This window comes from Caloenas nicobarica, chromosome 1 (assembly GCF_036013445.1).
Source record: "Caloenas nicobarica isolate bCalNic1 chromosome 1, bCalNic1.hap1, whole genome shotgun sequence".
NCBI classification, from domain to species: Eukaryota; Metazoa; Chordata; class Aves; order Columbiformes; family Columbidae; genus Caloenas; species Caloenas nicobarica.
The window spans coordinates 211,811,228-211,835,407 of record NC_088245.1 but is presented as its reverse complement, the minus strand read 5'-3'; the positions used below and the strand labels follow the sequence as shown (position 1 = coordinate 211,835,407).

Genomic DNA, 24,180 nt, shown 5'->3' with positions numbered 1-24,180 from the left:
ACAGTACTTGGTGATGCACGGAAGTTACATTAATTATTACATTATTGTTTTAAAACATCATCCTAAATACTTTACAACTGGTTAAGAGCTTGGATTTAACCTAAAGCCCTTCAGCTTATCTCCTGACATACTCCCAGTCCTAAAACCATCATTTTAAGACTACACAAACCTCAAGACAAATCCCCGTCTCTGTAAAGCTTCTGCATAACACCTAAGGGGACAAACTGCAACGGGATTTGCCAAGTGCCATTATTTGTATCGCTGCTATTACCATCAGGTTGTATTTGTAAGTAAGAAGCGATCGTGACAGTGCAGACAGTACCCAGACTACATTCTTGTGGATTAAAAGGCACATGGAATATATCCAGAGGGGAAATGGTAACCCATTTATTTTGAATATCTGTATATTCTTATTTTCTGAAGCAGGGTAAATTCTTTAAACTGAAAACTACTCGCATGGGAGGTGCCAAAGGCACAGCTGCAATTAAAATACCAATACAGAATTATGTAAACAATGGGATGCTACGTTTTCACTGAGGCATAACAGCATTTTCATCTGAGCTGTGCCTTTCCGAGCATGCAGATATCAATCACATTCATTTATTATTAACACGTGCTACGAGAACTCTGTGTGGTTAGACCCTGCATGAACACCAAGCAAGTCACAGTAATTAAATCAGATCCAGACAATTGGTATAAAAATGAATTGTTACTGCACAAATCTCTCTGCTCAATTGAGCCTGTTTGCAGGCTACTAAATCTCCTTTATTTAGGGTCTTAAGGCTCAAAAAAGTATTGTACGAGAAGGATGACAGCATACACTCTTCGACATGCAGAAATATTGTCTGTTTTCAGAGATTTTTTTTTTTTTTTTACCCAAGCCTAGACAGACTGAAAGTTAAGCTGGGATGTTACGCAAAGTCTAGGCACGTACGTGGGTGCTGGCCCAGGGCTCACCGTAATTCATCCCAACAGCTCCTCACAACCACGTTCCAACACTGCAGAATAAAACAATATCGTACCTTGATCAAATATTTTTCCCATCTGTCTGCCGTGACGGACTTGCCAATCTTTCGCATCAGTTTCAAGTGAAGCTCCACCAATTCTTTTGGAACTGCAGTAGAGAGAGAAAAACAAGAAAAAAAAAAAGTTATCAAGTCTGGTGCAAATATACTTCAATGTTAAACACTCATAACACTGAAACAAACTGAGAAGTTTTAACCAAACATATTAACTTCTGCTGAAGAGCAGCCCCGTAACTGAGAGATGGAGGAAGGTTAATTTAATCACATGGGGCTTTTTGTTCAGATTTATATTCAGGATGATCATTGCCCTTCCTTAAACACAAGAAAACTGTGATAAATATGCAATTAACACAACAACTGGGCAGTAACGATGCCAGTCAAACACCTACAAAAACACCCCCGAGAGCAGTGCAACCTGCAGCTGCCTCCAGAAACTCCAAAGCCAACCTGGAATATTGTAGAATCCAAACAATTTTTGGCTGGGTGTGTGGTATGGGAGAAACGTTCCAGAAACTGTCCTCGCAGGTGTAGCTTTGCTATACACTTACTCGCTCTTCTACCGGAGGAGTAGAGAGGGATGAGAGGGCTGAGGCACACCAGGAATATCAGAAAATCAAAGTTTTCCAACCAAATTGTATTTATCTGTTAGCGTCCACTCCTCGGATACATCAACATCTCATCTTAACCCACATCTGTGATTTAGAAATCAATCTGGCACCACCAAGTGGCAAACTTGCAGAACATCACTGTTTATAAGCTAGAGAGTAGTATAACTTCAAAAAAACCACATAATTATTAATGCAACTCTACATGCCCAGTGAAGTGAGATTTCTCATTTGCAATTTATTGAGAAAAACTTAAAGAAGTGAAGTTTAAGTATTTTTATTTCTCTACTCCTTCCATACAATCGTATTTCTGAAAGCATTTTCATTACTCTATGCACACACAGTTTAAAAGTGTAATACCCAAGAGCTTTTATAATCCTAATTTATTATTACCATTTTTCTGCTGGTCCAGTGGCATTTACTTGCGACAGGATAAACCGCTGGGACACCAAACGTGTTTGTTCTAAACTAGACATTACTGAGATTCTATTTCTTTATACAACACTTTAATATGTGTGAATCTTTTCAGTATTTAATTGGATTTCACCTGATATTTCTCTCTCAAAAAATGCCTCTGCTTTCAGGTGAACATAGTGAGCTGGTAAAATATCTGTTTGATGGAAATACTTGTGTCATTTCAAATCATTGCTTCTGGTTTGCAGCCAGAAATTTAATACACAAATTCCTTTTATATATCTTTATATATCTTTATATATCTATATATATATATCTATATATATATATCTATATATATATCTATATATATCTATATATATAAAGCAGCAGTCTGGTACCCCAAAAGAAACGTCTTTTAAATATAAATAAATTGTAAACAACTCGAAACTAGCCACGACTTTTTCTCTTTTATTCCATTTATATTGTTTCCATTACCACTACCTATGAAAGAAACCTAACACATCTCCTCCTCGGCTTTCCTGAAAATTGATGCATTTTGTAATTTTAAAACTACCACATATTTTAAGAGGAACAAGATCAGGTCTTAACCCCAATAGGTGCCGAGCTTTTGGCACCGACAAAATTAAGCACAAAGCACTTGATACACAGGAGCAATTCTATCAAAGTCAACTCATAGAATTAAACCTCGGCTTGTGTTTGTGTGACATGGAGCTGAGCCAAAGTATTCAAAATCTTGCCGGATCAAAGCTTTTGTTCTGCATCTTTTTTTTTTTTTTTGGTTCGGTTGGCTTTAATCAGATTTCTTTTTGATGGGTACACACTGATTGGAATCCTAGTCTAAAGAAGCTCAGGTGATTTATTTCAAATAATCAAATCCCCAGTCACCACAACAATCTTTGCTAGACTGTTAGTCTTAGAAGAAAAGGAGAAAAATTCAAAAATTACTTTGTAATTTTGCACACGCTTGGTCAGCACTTACTGTGATTTCTGTCAGTACCTATAAAAACTTCAACTTGATTTTTGAGATTCCAGCTCTTGCATTTCTAGGCTATTGACAATGTATCACTGTGGTTATTTTCACAAATAAACCTCACCAAAACATTCAAATTCCTTCTCCATTTATTTATTACCCTTCTGAGATGTTTTGCATGTATTGTAGCAATATTAACGACCATATCCCTAGGTTGGCTTTTCGACAGTTCCCTAGTAAGTGCTTAGATGAGTCGCACATCGTCCTCCTTGTTCTTAGGAATGAGGTGGGAGTTTCGGAGAAGAAAATTGATGTTAGGTTTGCAGGTAGAAATCAGGGAGCATGTGAAGTGCAGCCTGACCAGGAGAAGAAGCCGACGCGACTGAGAAATAAACTCAGTATTGAAACCAAAGTACCTGGAAATAATATCTGGATCACGTGGAGCAGCGTACACCTGACTTGCACAGAAATAGCAGCTAAAAAGCAGTGGAAATCCCATCTTTTCCCAGAACACGTATTTGGCAAGGAGTACAAGTGGACTAGAAAATGAGACCGACATTTCAGTCATCTCAGAAATGCATCGAGCCGCCGTAACTTTAAATTAACTTACTGTTGTTCAGAATATAGAATTATTGACAAAAGTGGGGCATCTATACGGATCATCGTTACAACACTCTTCTAATCCTACTTGTAACATACCAAAGATAATGAACATGAGATGTAATTACTTTTGGGTTGTGGTGTTTGGTTCTTTGTAAATGACAACAGTAGGCTATCATCTCCTTTTAAAAATATCATCGCCATTCAAGTGGGACCTGCATCATTCATTCCGGCAACTCATAGATAACCCAGTAACATTTTGCATTTAAGTTTCACATAAGGGAAGGCACAATCCATACCATCTTTCTTGCATAACAGCCATTCTGCAGAAGATTTTGGCCAAAAAAGGGTGATGCAACATACACAAAAGCCCCAAATCTGAATTATATTCTCAAACTTTTATAAAACTTTGATTTCTCTGGAAAGCGCTCTCTAAAACCTTGATAGAATCCACTTAACTGGCAGAGAAATATAAATGGAAATGGTGCCATTTTCATAGAAAAACTGTTTCCAATAATCAAGTATAATTAAACTGCGGTGCCATCTGCTAGATATTCAAAAATATAGACTGTTCATAGGAAAAAGCCATGAATCAGAAAGAGTGAGTCACTGTATGTACAATTATAATGCTTCTGGTGGAGTTTGGCCAATTTGTTAAGTCCTGCACTTTCCTGGAGGGCAGGTTCTTCTCATAAATATCTTTTTAACATTATTCTACCAACTCCAGCATTTCAGGGAACGTCCCATTCATCAGTCACACATTTCTAATAAATTTGGGAAAGACAGAAAACTGAAATGGAAGAGGAAAAAGTACAAACACGTGGAAACCCCATCATCTGGTCAGAAAAGCCGTAGCTTTCCAACACCTGCACAACCGCAAATTAAAGACCTGGTTGTGGGTTCTCATTAACACCTTCCCACATAACCACAACCCCATTCACCTCCACTTATTTTCCCTGCCAAAATTAATACGCTCACAGCTGAACACTCACCTAAGCAAAACTGAAATAAAGGCGGAAAACAGCAAAATATAGATGACAGGCAAAGCCCTGGGTCTGCAGGGAGGATTGGGGGAACTTGTTATTTGAAAAATTATTAAAAATTTAAAAATTATTTGTATCAGATCTGGAGCACTGGACATGCAGGGGAAGATCAGAACCACGATGTGGGTGCTTAGGGGGAACGGAATGAGAAGTAACTTCTTGGGATGCCAAGACCGCCGGGTGTTTTCACCCTTCGCAAACCCAAACAGGCCTTCCCAGTTATACCAGCAAAACCTTTTTTTCCATGCTAACTGGTTTTGGCAAGCGGAAGAAAAAGAGTGACTTAGAAGATATAGGGGGGAAATATTTCCTTTAAGAGTTTGCTCTTTTTCATCTTTCTGCCTTGACCAAAATTACCTCTGCGTGCCAGCAAATAAAAACCACGTTAAGCAGGCGGAAGCCGAGACCGACGGGATCATTAATTCTTTTCCTGCCAAAGGACACGAGCTCACAGTAACCTGTACAAAATCGATGTGTATTAGCTTGAGGCACGTGCAAAAGCAAGAGCATCTTCTTAGGCATCGGTGAAGAGTTACTACGTGGTCAATGCACCTCTGAGCCCACCACACACCAACCATGCACTTAATTCCCTTTCCAGACAAGCCTTTACACATAAATTTTCATGCCAACAGAAATATTCTTCTCTAGGAACCAACTTGTTTCTTATCTCAACTCTTAGTATAAAGAAAATGGGAGACCCTATAGTTGGGGTGTGTTAAGAAGTTTGCAGGCCACAGAGAAAAATTATGAACTCAGTATGATAAATAAATGGAAGGACAAAACCTCTAAAATGAACCAGGCAAGAAGTTCCAGTGAATCTCTGAGAAATGACTGTGATATTAAGGAGCCTCATATTCATGCAGCAAACTTGGTGTTAAAATATTTGAAGCATTTGACCTCTATAATGTTTCCCAACAAGAAAAAGCAGTAGTGCCTGTTCCAAAGGACAATCTGAAGATGTTAATTTCTAGCTGAGACACTCCATGACTATTATCATCCTATCTCCAAGTTGTGCCTGTAAAAGAAACGCAGGGAAGGGGGAAAAATGTAACCACGGCCTCTCGAGTGAAGGGAAAGAACAATCAAACATGTTGTAATTAAACCGAAGATCGAAACGGAAAGAACAAGTCACCAAACAGTAGTTTTATATCCTGTTCCTAGAAAGATTTTGGCAGGCATTATAAACAAACAAACCAGGCTCATATTTTAATGACATCGTTATTCTAGTGCAGCACTTTGAAGACGGGATGCTCAGCAGCTATAATAGATCCATTTTCATACAGATACCCCAGTACCTTTATATCTCTTATCTGTACCTATTTCAAGACTTTCCTCTTGCCTGGACTACTCAGAGCACACGCCACTCTAATATTATTCAGCAAAGTCAAGATTATCTTGCTGATAAACTCCCTCCCTGTCCCCATGCAAGGATCCCAGCCCAAAACCTATTTCACTGCCGCCTGCAGATGAATTGTGACCAACATGGCCAGTGCTTTCAACTGGGACCAAAAAGCCTTTTCCACTGCCAGTTCTTTTAGAATCATAAAGTACTAGAATCGCTTTGGTTGGAAGAGACGCTCAAGATCATCAAGTCCAACCATTAACCCAACCCTGGCACTGCCCCACGTCCCTGAGAACCTCATGTCTGCATCTGTTCAACCCCTCGAGGAATGGTGACTCCACCACTGCCCTGGGCAGCCTGTTCCAATGCCCGACAGCCCTTTGGGGAAGAAATTGTTCCCCAGATCCAACCTCAACCTCCCCTGGCGCAACTTGAGGCCGTTTCCTCTGGTCCTCGCGCTTGTTCCTGGGCAGCAGAGCCCGATCCCCCCTGGCTCCAAGCTCCTTTCAGGCAGTTCAGAGATCAGAAGGTCTCCTCTCAGCTCCTGTTCTCCAGGCTGAACCCCCCAGGTCCATCAGCTGCTCCTCGTAAGACTTTTGCTCCAACCTAACAGACCTTTCTTTTCTTTAAGGTGCCAGAGTCCTGGAACAGGCTGCCCAGAGAGGTTGTGGAGTCTCCTTCTCTGGAGACATTCAAACCCACCTGGACACATTCCTGTGTGACCTGCTCTGGTGACCCTGCTTTAGCAGGTGGGTTGGACTGGATGATCTCCAGAGGTCCCTTCCAACCCCAACCAGCCTGGGATTCTCTGACCTCACCATCAGAGCTGCACAATGACCCCACTGCATTGTAGTCCTTGCTGCAACCAGGATGTGACCTTAAAATTCAGCTCTAATTTTAGCTATGAGGTTATTTTCTAAATATTTAGAGTTTGACATATCTGTCCCATTATTTTTAATTCTACCCTCTTCCATTGCCCACAATTCAATCTGATTATTCTTGTACTCTCTACTGCTCACCATACCTTCAGTCACCTTCTCATTGCAACTGAAACTTTATTAAAATCATATGTATTGTCACCAGCATAACTCTTGAATCTGGAACTAAAGACCATACCAATCTAAAATTCCCTACACACAGGTTCAGGTGGTTTTCAGCAGCCCTCTAGTAGTTAGAAGATGCTTTAATCTTTCACAAGTCCCCTCTATTTCATTCTCTGGCTATTAAGCTCCTAGTAATGTTGGGTTTGATTTTTTTAACCTAATATACTAAGCAACAGCAGAAAGGTTAACAAAAGCAAAACTGACATTAGAATAAAACATAAAATTTAGGAGGAAAAGCATGCTGTACTGTGCAACAAAAGAGAAATGGAGGTAAAAAAAGAAAAAGGAAAATTGCTTTGAAAACAATGCAGGAAAAAATAGCACATGATCTATTTTAGAAACTGGAGATAGCCCAGGTAAGGAAAGACAGCGAATAAAAGCCTCATTTACTGCCTCAAAAAATGTACTGAATAAAACATGGGCTCCAAGTCCACAAAGTCCAGACTCGTGAACAGCGAGTGAGAAAAATCAGGCTGCGGTAGCAACATTCAAACAAGCAGAGTGTGCTGAAAAACAGGTACCAAAACCATCAGAAATTGTAAGAGATTGCCATTGTTCACAGTAAAATCGCTCACACTGACCACATGTGTATTTCAGCTATCGAAAATCAAGAGCACTTGCCTTGCTGATCCCTAATTCATGCACGGACAAGCACTTGACTCTCTCAAACTGCTGAGATCACAGCCTGTAAATGTGAGGACACGGCAGCACAAGTATCTTTCATTCTGGCTAGTAAGAATTGGGAAATAAGATTTTCTAAGATGACTCTGGGGTCCTCTTGCCTGCTGAGGCATCTCAGTCTCCAATATAAGCAAGACTTTTAGACTATGAGGAGAAAATACTCCTCGTTTCCCTCCTTAGCACTGAACTGTGTCATTGTAATTCTCAAATAAGGAGTAGGTGTGACAAAGGTGAAAGGCAACCAGAGAGATGACACTTCAGTAGTGGATTCTGATTTTTTTTTTTTTTCTTTTTAGTATTCACTGGACAAAGATGCAGGACAAGAGCTGCAGTGGATGCCAGTGCACCCAGTTTTAGCACTGGGAACCCTTCGGAGCATGTTGCGGAATACATTTCCCACACCGCAGAGATGTAAGAAGATGTACAGTGGGTGCCCTGTTTTGCCACTGGTTTTGCTCTAGTAAAAAAAAAAAAGCAGCGGGTTGATCAGATGGGATTCTTCATTAGGAAGAGTGTGACCAGCAGGTCGAGGGAGGTTGTCCTTTTGCTGCCCTGGTGAGGCTGCACCTGGAGCACCAGGTCCAGTTCTGGGCTCCCCAGTTTAGAAAGGATGAAGAGCTACTGGAGAAACTGCAGCTACAAAGGTGATGAGGGGTCTGGAGCATCTTATGAGGAGAGACTGAGAGAACTGGGGCTGTTCAGCCTGGAGAAGATGAAAGGGGAACTTATTTATTATTATAAATATCTCCAGGGTGGGTGTCAAGAGGATGGACCAGACTCTGTTCAGTGGTGCCCAATGACAGGATGAGGGGCAACAGGCACAGACTCAAACACAGGAGGTTCCCTCCAAACATGAGGAGAAACTTCTTTACTGCGAGGTGCCAGAGCCCTGGACCAGGCTGCCCAGAGAGGTTGTGGAGTCTCCTTCTCTGGAGACATTCCAACCCGCCTGGACACATTCCTGTGTGATCTGCTCTGGTGACCCTGCTTTAGCAGGTGGGTTGGACTGGATGATCTCCAGAGGTCCCTTCCAACCCCAACCAGCCTGTGACATCTCCAACAGGAAATGCTGAAGGGGCACATAACCAGAAACACAACCTCTCTCCAGAAAGATCAGTAGCAAAATTAAGATTTACACCCACATCTCAGCCTGGACCGAGGCATCTGCTGACCACTGCAGTAATGGAAGTTCACACTTAGAAGAAAGAACATAAGCAAAAAAAATTTGAGATGGCAACATTTACCTTTTGATTTAACACTTAGTACTTATGTAGCCATTCAAGAAATGGTAAAATTGAATTTGATGCCTTCGTTCACTCACAGAAGGTTAAAAATTACCACTCCTACTCCTAAGAGGGTGGGACAGTCACAAGGCAAGAAGCTAGAAAAGAAATGCAAGATTCAGGGGCCCAAAGAAAGGAAAAGAAAAGCAAGAATGGGTCTAATTCCTGTGAAAAAGGAGCCTGAGCTTTAATCCGTACTTCCAGCTCCCAGAATTTAGGTATTTTACTATTAATATCTTGGAAAGGGCAGCAGCAGAGCAGTAGGATTCATCTAAGCAAATGTAGATATTTACACCTGAGCCAGTTCCATACAATACACTCATAGCTCATGGAAAGAAAGACACTTTTAGGAAGAGTCAGCTCATCCTCAAGTAAACATCTGAGCTCTGCTAAATACATTCGGTGAGATTAATTCTGTTGTAGAGTGTCTGGCAAGTTTTTCCAGTGAAAAAAAAAAATCCATGTGTGTAAGGTCTTGGGGATACAGATTACCAGTAACTGAGGGTACATGTCACTCCTAAACTGTTACCTAAGCTCTTATGCTCCACTTTAAACACCGAGTTACCATCGCAGATCTGACCTGAGCTCATAAGGTTCATCTTGCACACACATTTCTGGCAGACAAAAATCAATCCTCTAAGCGTGGCAGCATTCAACTTCAAGAGAAAGAACATACATCCTGCTATATTAAACTAAATGAAAGTATCCTTGGTGCAGAGAAATGAAAATCAAGATTAAACATATGAACGTAGAGTTGCACACATCACCAGTTAAGGTGGCTTCTGCTTCATTTACTCACATCAAAACTGTATCAAGCTTCTTTCAATGTGTCCTGTTGGAGGGTAGGTTGAATATAAAGGTTTTTTTAGTTCATTATACGAAAACGAGGACAAATCTAAATGCTTTTTAGTTCCTTACTTTGTTTATTTACTAGAAACACCACTCTGGTGTCAGTTTTGCTAAATTTCCCAGGTACTGTCTGAGAGTTTTATTCAGCGTTAACAGAAGGAGGATGTTGACTATACTATAAAATCACTTTCTCCTCCATCTCTCTCTTGAATAAAGAGTCAGTATGAAAAAATTCAGAACAAGTTGAATAAAAAATCACTTTTCTAAAACAGGTTTCATTACCAAGGTTATGGATTATCATTTCTCAGTCTTCAGAGGAAAAATAAAAGCCAAACCAGAGAGAGTTACCTTTTTTCACATATCAAATGACAACTATTATGAAGATATTTCTGCCCTTTTTCAGGTTCGGCTTCAAAACCAGCATGTTTTGTCACCGGTGATCCAACCTGCACTTCAAATATGTCTCATTTTATTCTGGGATTCACCATTTCATCATTAATTTACATAACTTTAATGAACAATATCAACAGGTGAATGTTTCTTAGCAGTTTCTCTATAACTGTCAAATATCACAGACACCTTTTCTTGAAAACCTAGTCTTACGAACTTAAGTCTCCTGATTAAATATATCCATATATATATAGATAGCTTATTGGACCCTAAAGAAGTACAAGAACATAACCATGCTACAAAGATGTACATTTTATATTTTGCAAATCATTCAGCAGTGACTAACTTTTGCAGAAAAACTGAGTACCACTCAGTAAGTATTTGGCATTTTACATTATTTGAGCAGGAGTTTTCTTCGAGCATCAGCAAACTTTGCAGGTGAAGCCGACGCGAGTCACCCTGAAATACAGAACACTCCTCTCAGCTGGAAATAAGCAACTGAGTCTGCTCTGCTTTAAGGTAAAATCAGTTCATTAATTTATCAGCAGTAAAAGTGAAAATTTAATTTTTATTTTTTTAAAATACCAGATAACGAGGAGACAGAGCGCAATTCAGAGACTTGAGCAAAACAGTCATTAAGAAAGTAACATTTCCAGCAGCTGACAAAGATTCCTGGGAAAGGTGGCAGTCACACAGCTGGATGAAAGTTGCTCTACAGATGAATTCACAATCACAAGCCTAAAATTTTACAAGTTTAATGCAATTAGCAGAGAGTTTGAGGCTTCTTTTAAATGGTTTCACAGCTAGGAACAACTTTTTCTCCATTATTTCTTAAGAAAACCAAGAAGTAAGTGAGAACAGAAATTTAAGCAGCAAAACTGCCCAAGACAATTGCCTGACAAAGTGCTAGTAGCACATAAAACCACTGTGCGGCTTTTGGGCAACTTTCTTAAGCTTAGGTCTAAAATAGAGACTTAAATAAAAAGCAAACCACTTATGTCCTCATGAAAGTTGATATTTGAATCTCCTGCAAAGTGAGGATTCACACAAGTTTCATTCCTTGAAACACCCAACTCTGAAGTATAAAAATCTACGAACAAACTCATGTTTTGACCTGTTAGCTCTATTAAAATATCTACCCCCATTAACACCAATTCTTTTAATTGCAAGAAACGGTTATAACCTTGGGGTTGTTGCAGCTTCAGAGGAGTAGCCAAGACTGTTGGCTTTGGGGTCGACGTTATCTATGGTCTGTCTCGGCAGCTTCAAAGTCACAGCCCAGTTTGCCAGACTGGAAGAGCTCTCAGGTCCCAGCAACTTGGGCTTGGTGCCACCAGCCACCTTTTATACCACTTTTAATCTGAGCTACAAAGAAAGATGAGTGTAACAGCCTGGAGGGATTATGAGTTTCTAGCTACCATTTGCATATTGCCATCACTCAAAGCTCACGTCTGAGATAAAAACCCTCCAATCTAAACAACCATGTGTAGGTGCTATCAGGGTCAGGGAAGAGCCTCATGTTGCCAGCAGAAGGAAAGTGCCATCATATAGAAAAATAGAACAATTTTGGCTGGAAAAGACCCTCAAGATCATTGAATCCAACCATTAACTCAGCATTTCCAAGGCAACCTCTAAACCATGTGCCTAAGAACTTCATCTCTGCATCTGTTAAACCCCTCCAGGGATGGTGACTCCACCACTGCCCTGGGCAGCCTGTTCCAATGCCCCACAGCCCTTTCCAGGAAGAAATTGTTCCCAAGATCCAATTTAAACCTCCCCTGGCGCAACTTGAGGCCGTTTCCTCTGGTCCTCGCGCTTGTTCCTGGGGAGCAGAGCCCGACCCCCCCTGGCTCCAAGCTCCTTTCAGGCAGGTCAGAGATCAGAAGGTCTCCCCTCAGCTCCTGTTCTCCAGCTGAACCCCCAGCTCCCTCAGCCGCTCCCATCACACTTGTGCTCCAGCCCCTTCCCCAGCTCCGTTCCCTTCTCTCAATGCGCTCCAGCACCTCAAGGTTTTTCTTGTCACAAGAGGCCCAAAACTGCCCCCAGGATTCACAGTTTGGCCTCCCCAGTGCCCAGCACAGGACGGTCACTGCCCTGGGCCTGCTGGCCACACCAGTGCTGGTCCCAGCCAGGATGCTGGTGGCCTTTTTGGCCACCTGGGCACACGCTGGCTCATGTTCAGCCGCTGTCACCAACACCCCCAGCTTCTTTTCCTCCAGGCAGCTTTCCAGCTGCTCTTCCCTGAGCCTGGAACGCTGCCTGGGGTTGTTGTGACCCAAGTGCAGGACCCAGCACTTGGCCTTGTTGAACCTCATACAATTGGCCTCAGCTTAACGATCCAGCTGGTCCAGATCCCTCTGTATGGCCATCCTGCCCTCCAGCACATCAACACTCCCACCCAACTTGATGCCGTCTGCAAACTCACTGAGGATGCACTCCATCCCCTCATCCAAATCATTGATAAAGAGATTAACAGATCTGGCCCCAGTACTGAGCCCTGGGGAGCACAACTTGTGACTGGCCGCCAACTGGATTTGACTCCATCCCCACTGCTCTTTGAGCTCAGACATCCAGCTGTTTGTTTTAACCCAGCAAAGAGTCGGCCCATCCAAACACACCTGAATGCTCCCACTGAACCGACATCCCTAAAACACAATAGTATCTGAAAAACATAAAACTTGCACCATCAGATCTTTGCCTTCCTGTACAGCACATAACAGGTAGAGGGAAAGGAGAGCAGATCTTGACAGTAGAACCTATACTTATACATAGAATTTGGAAAAGGAAATGATGAGCCACGGCACATGTAACCCAGCACTTGCTTTGACAGCGACCACCATCTGCTGGGAATGAAACCCCACAGCACACCTATGAAATTACCTGCCCCCGCGTTATTATCTTTGAAACCTCTCTTTAGTTACAGCCTGGTTTAAAACAGAAGTAAGAAAATCCATGTTCTTAGCTTTATTTTTAAATATTCTCACTACAACTCAATATTCATTAGTATCTAAATCTTTTTGAGCTCTGGCCTCAGTAATAATTTGCGGCAATCAATTGTAATTACGGAACATGTGAAAGGCATCTAAATTTGAATTACTTTTAAACTTCATTCAATACACTATTTTTCTGGCTTTACAAGATAAAAGGAACACAAATCTCTAGGAGCCTTGCTTCATATGCATTTAAAAATCTCCTCTGAATTTAACAGTACTCTTTTTTAAAACACTTTTTTTTTTGGGTGGAAACTTTCAAACAGTCCTCCTTAGTCTACTGATCTGTCTGCGTTATCTTTCAAGATGGAGCAGCCACAACTGAGCACTAAAATCAAGACTAAGGGAAACAGTTGACAAAATGGGGTGTACACACACAACCAAAATAAAATATCCTTCAAGTTTTATATAGGATGTTAGAATGGGCTGAGAATCATATCTGCTATTTCCTTAGTTTTTAAACTCCAGCCCATTCTATGCCTTATCTGGTATTTTGCTAATTTTTAAACTCCAGCTCCATGTTAGTACAGGTGCTTTCCTCTGACTTATCACAATACCACCTAGAATGTTTTGTTGATTAAATATTCTGGGATATATTCAAACAGTTTCTTTTCTAATGCATATCTATAACTGTTTCATCTGCAGTTTCGCTGCCCATTCACAGGACTATTTTCTCCACAGCAGCATTTCCCCTTAGTCCAGGTTAGCCAGCTTGCACCTTGAGCTTTTTTCCTAAACAACTCCTCTTCTTCCTGATTTCTTGGCAAATAAGATTAATTGTCCATACCATAGAAAAAAAAATTGAGTAATTCTACTTATACCACAGTGACCAAAAAACCCCTGTTTATCTAACCAGCTTCCTGTGGGTTAATCAGTTTAAGGTTTGTGATGCTGCTGGATGCTGATTCTGGTTCAGTGATGCATTCCTTGATGTTCCTCTAACCTTCTGCCAGGCAGGGTTATCAGGGACAAACATAAAGCAAATCCACCCTCCCAATTTAAAAATCGAGAGCAGGAACGCAGACCAGTTCGCATTAACATGTTGGGCTGTAGATGGCAAAGGCTAAAAACATACCACGTGGCTCGTCTGATTCCTCCTGCTGCAAAGAATAATGTCAAAGAAAGGGCTGGAAATGAGAGCTCCTGTTTTGGTCATATCAGGTAAGGCTGCTGTGGAACACAAGTCAAGCACTTTAATCAGTGACCTCCTTGAAACACTTTACATCCATATGTATCTGTCAAGCATGATCCATCTATCCATGCTTCAAAAGAACTAGCCCTGCTTTCAAAAGAAAATAGCAGAATATTTTATTTGGAGAATAAATAATATAGCTATCAGAACTATGAAATTACAATTTCATGAAGTTTATCAAAACCAGCTGTAAAAGCTCCTTGCTTGTGATACCCTAAATCTTCATTAAACTCTTTATAATGCACTACTCACTCTGTTTTCCCCTTCTGTACTCTACTAAGAGTTCATGTATTTTTACCAGCTCTATTTCTAACTTTTTCAGGTAGCCAAATGAGTATCTAAGCCTGGCAACTCCGCGTGCTTTCACATTATCATTGTGTTCCAGCACACCATTTCCTAACACAGCATTTTTATCATATTTCATCTTTATTGCCAGAAAAGGCTGAGTAACTAGAATAAAGAGATCACAAATTAGCCTAATAATGACACCTTGTGCAAAAAGGTTATTTCAGTTCTCGGCAAGGTACTTATTTTAATCCTTGTATTGTAGCTGATTATTTTAGACACCCATGTTTCCCTAGAGGTTTTTTTGTTTGTTTTTACATAAGACGCTTCTGTCCATACACTCTCCAAATCCACCTTGGACTTTTTAGTTTCCCTCTACCACCTGCTATAGGTACGTTCTCCTCCTCACCAAGGTTAGACTTCTACCTTTCAAACAACTTCTACTTGGCTAAAAAACCTGAACATTGAGCCCTTGTGCTTATCTTCACCATCCTATTCCCATTTATCAGACAAACACGCATTCAGAGACCTCTCGCAGCTTTGCAGGCATTTAGAACACAGTTTTTCTATTCCTTGACTTATCACTAGTCCTGGTCTCCCTTCTTATAAAAGCTGGGTCTTCCAAAAGCTCCCTTGTTATCTTATTCATTTTTTCTTACCTGCTGCTAACCTTTTTTTAACCTTCATACAGATTGCCAACATGTTATTTAGGAGGTCAGCTAATACTGCCTGCTACAGAATCTATCAAAGTTTAAATAAGCATTTCAAGGGACAGTTTTGCCAATAATAGAAGTATCTTTTTGCAATAGCCACTTTAGGCCCGACTTAAGCTATTCCCCTTTCAACTACCACCTCCAGGCAAAAATGGGTTTTTTTCAGGTGAGTTTTTTTGTCGTTGCATCCTGCCACGCATCTCTCCCTCTTGGATTCTTTCTTGCATCGTATTGTTGATTACTGCAAGGACACCACACCGCAAGCTCCAGGATCAAACTAAAATCTCCCCACTTCTATCATCCGCTAATTAATATGGCTTTTGTGAACCGCTGCAGTTTGTTCTCCGGAGGAAACCGTTATAATCCTGGTAGTCATTAATACTAAAAGGCAATGAACGTGCCCTGGCGCTTGTGCTACTACATGGCTGTAGATGAGCTGGAAAACAGCCAGGGCGGTACCAGAGGGACACGGACCAGAGTAGGAAAATCAAGTGATTACTCGCTCACAAACTTTAACCGACTTCATTCAGCATCAGCACTTTGCCAACCAGACCTAACTGTTAGTCTAGAAAACCAGTTATAGCCTAAGACAATGAAAAAAGCCACAGAGCTTCATGCCGATAACGACCGTTTTCTTGGAAAAAAAGGTATTTGCAAGGCTGGGACTGGTGAAGTACAACTTGCTCATTATCCATTCTTCAAATATCAATCAAGCCTGCGAGTTCAAGGGTAAACAGCACTTTTCCCCAAGGTACTACACGATCTAAATGATCATGATGGAAAGAAATCTAATACTAAAGCACAGCTGCTGAAACACAGAATCTTTAGAAATAGGCCTTCCTTCAATTTGAAAAATTGTTTGTTTTCCCCAGACCATTACAGACATCGACAGGGTCACAATTTCTACTGTACTTCTGAGAAATTCTCTGCTGCTCGAGCTTTAAGAGCTTTGTTTGGCTCTTGGGGAAGAGAAATAACTGCATCAGGTTGACAGCAAACTGCGTATATGAGAGACTGACAAATGCTAAAGGCTGCTAAGAAATGCTTGTTAATGCTAAAATGTTTGTCGAGCTTTGTAGAACAACTGAAGTAAAGGAGAGTTCATTGATTTGGGGATAAGGGCAGAGAAGTGAAAGGGTAATACAATAGGGTGGGAAGATCATCTTAGTGTTAGGAACGGCCACAGACCTGGTTATTCCACAGCTGGAACCAACTATGCTCTTACTGTAAGGCCAGAGGAAACAAAAAAACCCAAATATACACACTTTTCTATGAGTTTTATTATTTCTCAATGATTTTAACATTTGGAAACAACTAGACAATTTTACTGAATGCCACAGCCAAAGCCACCGATGCATTATTTTCATAGAATCACAGAATGTCCTGAGTTGGAGGGGATCCACAAGGATCAAGTCAAGCTCCTGTCCCTGCACAGGACAACCCCAGAAGTCACACCATGTGTCTGAGAGTGTTGTCCAAATGCTTTTTGCCTAAGTAGGGAACAATGAAGAGAACCAGGAGATTCCTTCCAGAGGAGCACAAGTTGTCCTGAGAATCTATCAGAGGACACTTGTCCCAACTACGACAGATATACATCAAGTCCTGAATATCTCCATCAGCTCCAACCGCTGTAAAACCTGGAAGAACACAGTCGTACCACTAAGATGTGTTGTATGGCCCAGAGATCTCGATGTTAAAATGGAAACTTTCCAACAACTGGCTTTGAGGCAGCAGTGAGCCACAATATTCTTCAGCAGGATATTTATTTATCATCTGCCTCTTCTTGCCAAGTTCAGGCCTTTGGTAGCTCCCATCCTCTCCTTCATGCCACACAAAGGAAATCTTTCTGCTGTCATCTGCCTCCAGCAGGATAATTTTTCCAAGTCACTAAGGAGGTTCTCTTCCCCCCTCCTAAATCTACCAGGTTTCTGCCTGACAGTTTATCAGCTACCAAAGAGCACAGAAAGACCACAAATATTGTTTGAATCTTCATATCAACAACAGTATGAGATTTCCAGAAGTTCCCACGAGCTTCCCTGCATGTCAGCTTTGGGATGGGCTCAGAAGTGCGTGTACCAGGCAGTGGGCACTAATAATTGCCCACATGTATCTGCCAGCTGTTCGTACACCACACATTATTAGCTTGAAAGGAATTCCACACAGGAAAAAAAGTTGCATTCACGATAGGTGTAGTAAACCAGGAGGCTCCTGAGTTACAAACCACTTAACGGAAGGAGAAACTTGTACAGCTTCTACAAAACTCTGAGGTTGGCCAGGGCCAAGGACAAAGTACAGTGGTGATGGATTGCTGGACAAAACAGAACTTCCAGCCTACATGTGATGATGGTGTCACACACAACTCTGATGTTTATGAAGTTCTCCGAATACAAATATATAGCAATACAGCCCATGGGACTTGTTTCAGTAATTTCTACTGGCATTCCTGGGTCTTCCACACTTGTCCTTAAATAAGCCTTAAGACTGTGACTTGGAAGTACTAGCTGAAGTTTTTCCTCCAGTTCTGAACCATCCGAAACATGCTGGAATTCAACAAAGCCACCTCCCAAAAGCATATCACACCCTTCCTCGATGGAGGCACGTGGTCCAACAGTGTCTGCATGATCCCTAGGAGGGCCAAGCCTTGGCAGGGGCTTCGGATTTCCTGCCACAGCTCATCCATGACCGGTATCCCAAGGTTTTTTTTCATTCCACATGGCATCTGTCATGTCTTTCAGATGGGCAGGGTTACTGGAAAGAGACCTGGCTCCCCAGAAGTAGAGTGTGTTCCTGTCTTCTACGTCAGGATCATCAGATGATGTGGAGTTTAGTTGCAACTGGCGTCACCAGCTAAAATACAAGAGCCAACATGCCAGCTCAATGGACATAAAGATATGAAGTCTCACCACGGAAAAACTAATGAAATAGGAATAGGTAAAACAAAGATACGCGTCCATACTCTTTATGAGATAACGAATTCCAAGGTAAACTTAATTCACTTCCTAAATGAATAATCCACATATGCATAAGGCACAGAATCATTTTGGTTGGAAGAGACCCTCAGGATCATTGAGTCCAACCATAACCTCACTCTAGCACTAAACCATGCACCTAAGAACCTCATCTAAACACCTTTTAAACCCCTTCAGGGATGGTGACTCCACCACCGCCCTGGGCAGCCTGTTCCAATGCCCAACCACCATGCTGACCTTAAAGCCATATTAATCTAAAGTGACTGAAGCGTAGACAAGAGTTTATTCTGCATTTGAGGCTTACTTGCCATCAAGTCAGTACAAGAATGATGAGCCCTGCTACTTTTGCAGAATTTAACTCTTTTATTCTGTTTCAAAATTTCAGCTCCAAGAGACTGGAGTCTACATTCAACAAATCAGTTAATTTGATAGTCAGAAACATTAGAGGTGTAGAACTTCCATGGTATTCAAAACTGAAACAAGCATAGACATAATACACCATGTTCTAAAGTTTACTAGATGAGTAACTCTCCAATAGTTTGTTGCAAAATTAAAAACATTGCATTTTACTAACAGGTGGTGGATTAATGGCTTTGGCATAAACGTTTTGGTTCAGTCCCTAAGTGCAGCAGGAAAGCAACGATCTACTTATATTCCACATTTAGACAAGCAAGTTCAGCCTGTGTTCAGGTGATAACGACTGATTTGGAACCGCAGTTAAATTTCTTACCCATAATGGGAAGGGTGTGATAAGACATGAACATGCAGACCTGCAGAGCAGATGAAAAGTGACTGGCTGATGCAGCTTTATGGCAGAAGTAAGCCCATAATATTCATATATCCACACACGTAATATGTTTAATGAAGAAGATTCAGCAATATATAGTGTGCGAACAAACTCCACCCATCCAGCATCACAGGTACTACCAACATGGGATGTCGGAACTTGTTCATTTATGACAGGACACCACATGAATCAAACTTTCTGCATTGAAACCAGTTAATAAATCTTAATGACAGTATCAATTATTAAACTTTAAGTGAAACAGTGTTTAATAGTACTTCCATATCACATTTATCTCCCACTTTCAGTACTAAACAATGTACTGTAGATATTACAGGTTACTGCAATATATTGTGACTTTACCTAAAAGTCACATCAAACCCCATAGCTTCTGATCAATAGTACACAAACATGCTTGACATCAAACATTAAATATGAGAAAAAGCAATCACATTAGCAGAATACTACTTCAGTACCTTTTTTATACACCTAATCTTGAACTTGAAGCCTGTCAAACTCCTTGTCATTAGGTCGAGTTGGCCTTTGCTGTCTATAATTAACAGTTACAAAGCTTCAGGTGTGTTTCTTCCATACAAATATTCAACAGCAGTTTAAGTCAATGTTAATTATTAATTTCTTCAGAGAATGTAAGAACCCTTAAACTTAATGCTATAAAGCTTTCCAGAGGCATTGGAATAAAAAAAAAAACACCCACACCCTGACATAACCCACTGAAACAAATGAGTTCGGCATCCAAATTGCTCTGACAAGAGAAAAGATGTTAGGTGTCTAGAAGATTTAGAAAAATAAAGCTGCTTATCAAACATAACTTACTGGCAGCTCCAAAGACTATATATTTTTTCAGTTCCGCAATGTAGTATCAGGTATTTTCTACTGAAAAAAAAAAACCCAAGAAACTATAAATGGTTTGTGCAGATCTTCTACAATCTACCTGCCATTAACCTCACTTCTCACTACAAAGACAGAAAAGGGGAAAGTGAGAAAAGATTTACAAAAATGCACCTGCTACCAGGCATCTGCATCTCAGCATCTTTCTTTATACCTCTTAAACCCGAGCCAACATGGGAAGAGCATTTTTGTCATCAAACTCCAAACAAACGCAACACATTCATGCTGTAATTAAGCAACAAACTTCTAGGCTGGGTCAATCAAGAGTCAAACGAGATAAAGAAGTTTGAGAAAAGTGTCTCAGACTGGAAATCCACTCCTTGAAACACAGTTGCTGTTTCCAAGACCACATTTAGCATGACCATCACCAGCGAGATTCTGATGCAAGTTCACTATTTCGCTGAAAGAATATGCAAAGCGTGTGGACGTGTTACCATTTCAATCAAGAGCAAATCAAAACCTCATACTGCTAAAATAATAACCTGCAAAAATGAATGAGCTACCACAGCCCAACACCCTTCGGAAGACATCGAGAGAGGTTCTCCCATTCAAACCAGCAAGAGTTTTGTGTATTCATGTGTAAAATTAGATCTCTGTTGTGCAAGCTAACATTCTCCTAATATTTTCATTCACAAGAGACCAAGTGCTTAATTAACATTTATACCCATTCTCAAGCTATTTACCAGTGCCAAGGAGGTGGCGATTTGATATTGTGGTTCCTTAAACACAGCCCTAAATACAGATACAGCTCTTGCTCCTATCGCACGTATTTACAATCTAAATTTGCAACCGCTCTTCCGTCGCAAGTAAAAGTGTTAGTAAAAAAAGACTGTTTATGTTTGTTGGAACAAGGGAACAACATTGGTGTCCTGTGAAGATTTGTTCCAGCTTGCACAGTTTTGCCATGGGAAGGCAATAGAAATCCAGCTCCATAACGCGCCGTAGGATGATCTGTGCTGTTACCTTAGTTTTGCATCTATAAATATAGTAATACGAGGGCGATGGCACCTCCCAGCTCTCAGAAGTTCCAAATAAAATCATGTATTTCGGGGATTTTTAACAAATCTTACAAGAAAATTTACTTTTTGAGACATATCAGCTAGTAAATTTTGTGAGTTAACACTGTCACCATCTTGACAGACACTCGACTTGATTCTTTCCAAAGAAGTTTGGCATAATTGCAACCCAAGTCACAACATTGCACATAAAGCAAGGATAACTGTTATCAAAGGGAAGGTAATTATTCTTCATAAAATAAAATCTTCGCCAGACAACCACAGGTCTCATTACTTTGTTTGAATAGTTGCAACTTTCAAATTAACCACCAGCCGGAAAAGTTATTTTATCGTACAGCCTTCCTAAGAAGCAGACTGTTTCCACAGTTTTTAATATATATAGGTATATGTATATATACATATATACACCATAAACTGTACCAGTTTACCCCACCATTCCATAGCAATGGGCAGAAATTGACACCACACATTCTTGTTTTCCTATTCAAGCATAATAGCCACTACCCACCAAAACTCAAAGAACATTTTAAATCAGTTTGCGCATTTCAAGACAAGACCCTGTGTATACACAGAACACCTAACTCACTACTAACACATGTTAATTGGATATCTAACCTGGTTTCCTTAATAATGAACAAGTTATTTGTTCTAATTATTAATAAGAAAGAAAATATAACTGGCATACAACTAAGGCACAACACTCGGACTTGAGCTCCTAGTTCTTCTTGAGGCTCCTGATACAAAGAAAAGAATTTCTACTAACATCTTCTAAGGGTAACTCTCCAGAATAGAAAATATAGGCCACATTTGGGGAAAAAACAACAACATGACACACAAAAAACCCAAACCAAACATCACTTTTGAAGCTGCTGAGCATCAAACCAGTGTTTGATAATAATCAACAAAACCCTAAATTATGGATTCCCTTCCTTGATTGCAAAATGAGTACGGAGAGGAGTCCCAAACAGCCATCAACAGGCAGCTGAGATGTAAAACTTGGTCCAGATTCTAAGAGGTTCAGGAAAAAAAAAGCACCTTGAGGTTTTGTAGCTATTTGCTTAGACTTCGTTATGTGTTACTGTCAATGCAAATCCACTGTCGAGCAATGGAAAAGTGAAAAAGTGAAAACACTGTATATAAGTGAAATCAAAATCCCTTCTGCACTCCAGGGAAAACTACGTACAGTTGGTAAATAACATGTTCAGGAAAAAAAAAAGGCCACTTCAGTTTTCAATCAATGTTTAGCAACTTTATGACTTGTACCCTTAAAAACAACAAGTAAAAACCACATAGATAAATCTATTCACTGCAACTGTTTTTTCCAAAAGCATAAAATACACCAGGTAACAGCTCCCGGTGCCACAAACCAAGGCCAACGAGTTGGTTGTACCAAAAGAAAAGAAAATCCATGTCACACAAGTTGTCACACAAAGCAACAAGAATCACCCAAATTTGTTTTTCACACCTCCAGATTTTTTTTCTTAGAGAAGAATAAATGTATATACATCAAGCAAATACATCATCTACACCAGACACCAGCAAAAAAAACCAAACACCCAAGTAATTTAGAGATGACATTTTCAGAAGCTCAAACTGCTCCCGTTTGAGAATAACCCATCACCTGCCAAACAGGAGGGGCAATACAGAGAAAACTTTAAAAATTTAGCAAGTACGAAATCAACCCATAATGCAAACTCCATAAAGCAAGTCATTTGAAAGCTTTTTTAGAAAAGAATCGTGTTGTTGATAAACCCCTCCCTGATCATGCAATTAAAGTTATCGGGAATTTTTGGTTTTTAACCAGATGCATATTCTTCAAGCACAGGTCACTATCTCATAATTTCATTTTAATTTATTCTGCAGTTCACACAAGCAAATTACTCTTACACACCCACATGTGTTGTGTCACATAGTAAAAGCATTAGTTTTCTTTACAGACATCACTTTAAAAGGAATATTTTCATTAAAAATTTCAACTTTTAAGTGTGTTGGTGTTTTTATGAGTAAGTTTTGCAACAGTTTAACAAAGCAACGCTTTTTCTAATGAGTCCTTTATATAACATAAGTAGTACAGGAGCACTGGGGAACTGAATATAAATGCCTATTTTCCAGAAAGTTAACCCTGGTTTTTAGAAGTTAGCGGACCTCATCTGTCTTTTTCATATTGATCAGGCACCGGACAACGCGAGGAGACAGTACATTAATCTTATTTCATTATATTTCCGCAGCGGCTGTTGCGAACTCACATACAGGACATTCGCACTTTGCAAAAAAAGCGATTTCCTTCACACGAGGAAGAACCGACACGCTGATTTAATCCCACCTTACAGGGTGGGTTTGGTGGGGAAGGAGGCGAGAGCGAGGGTGTTTTGGGGGAAAAGAAACCGGGGTGTTGGACCAAAAGCAGCCCCGAGCTGAGCTTTTCCAGCAGCAGGAAGTTTCTGTGGGGCCTCGCCGAGCATGCGCCGTGAGCTCCACGCTCTCCCTATGTGGCAAGAGTGCAGAGGCAACAACCAAACCAATAATAGAGACGAGCAACAAGCACCTTCCCCTCTTCTCTATTCCTATCGCCACCCCCACACACAGCTCTCCCGCGCCCCCCCTCCAGGGCCTGGGCCTGGACCTTCCCCACATCCATAGCAGGGAGAAGGAATTAAGAGTCTGGCAACCCAAATGTGCTGCTGGAGATAGAGGAGAGGGGAGGAGGAGCAGCTTGAAAGAAAACAGTGGAGGGCACAACCCTCCCCTCCACCTCGCACAGCTCAGGTGGTGCTGGGGAAGGAGCAAGGAGAGCTGCTCCCTCCCTCCCCCCCAAAAAAAACTGCAAGAGAGGTTGAGGGGAAGAGAGGAGAGGGATGGAGAAAATACACAATGGCTGGCTGGGTCTCGGGGGGGAGATGGCCTAAAACAGCAGCTGTGGGGAGAGCTCAGGGCTTCTCTGTGCCCCCCACCCCACAGAGAGGAAAGGAGGCGGGGGTGTGAGATCAGGACGCTGCCTTCTGTGTGTGTCCTTG

At 40.9% G+C, this 24,180-nt stretch overlaps 1 protein-coding gene across 1 annotated transcript in view; it reads right to left on the bottom strand.

Moving 5' to 3' along the window:
- The window catches only part of RSF1 (remodeling and spacing factor 1), a 60,259-nt gene that overhangs the window by 34,791 nt on the left and 1,288 nt on the right, over window positions 1-24,180 (bottom strand). The window contains exon 2 of the mRNA XM_065646589.1: window positions 1,023-1,114. Within this exon, the coding sequence (XP_065502661.1) occupies window positions 1,023-1,114 (92 nt within the window). The remainder of the gene's footprint in view (window positions 1-1,022; window positions 1,115-24,180) is intronic.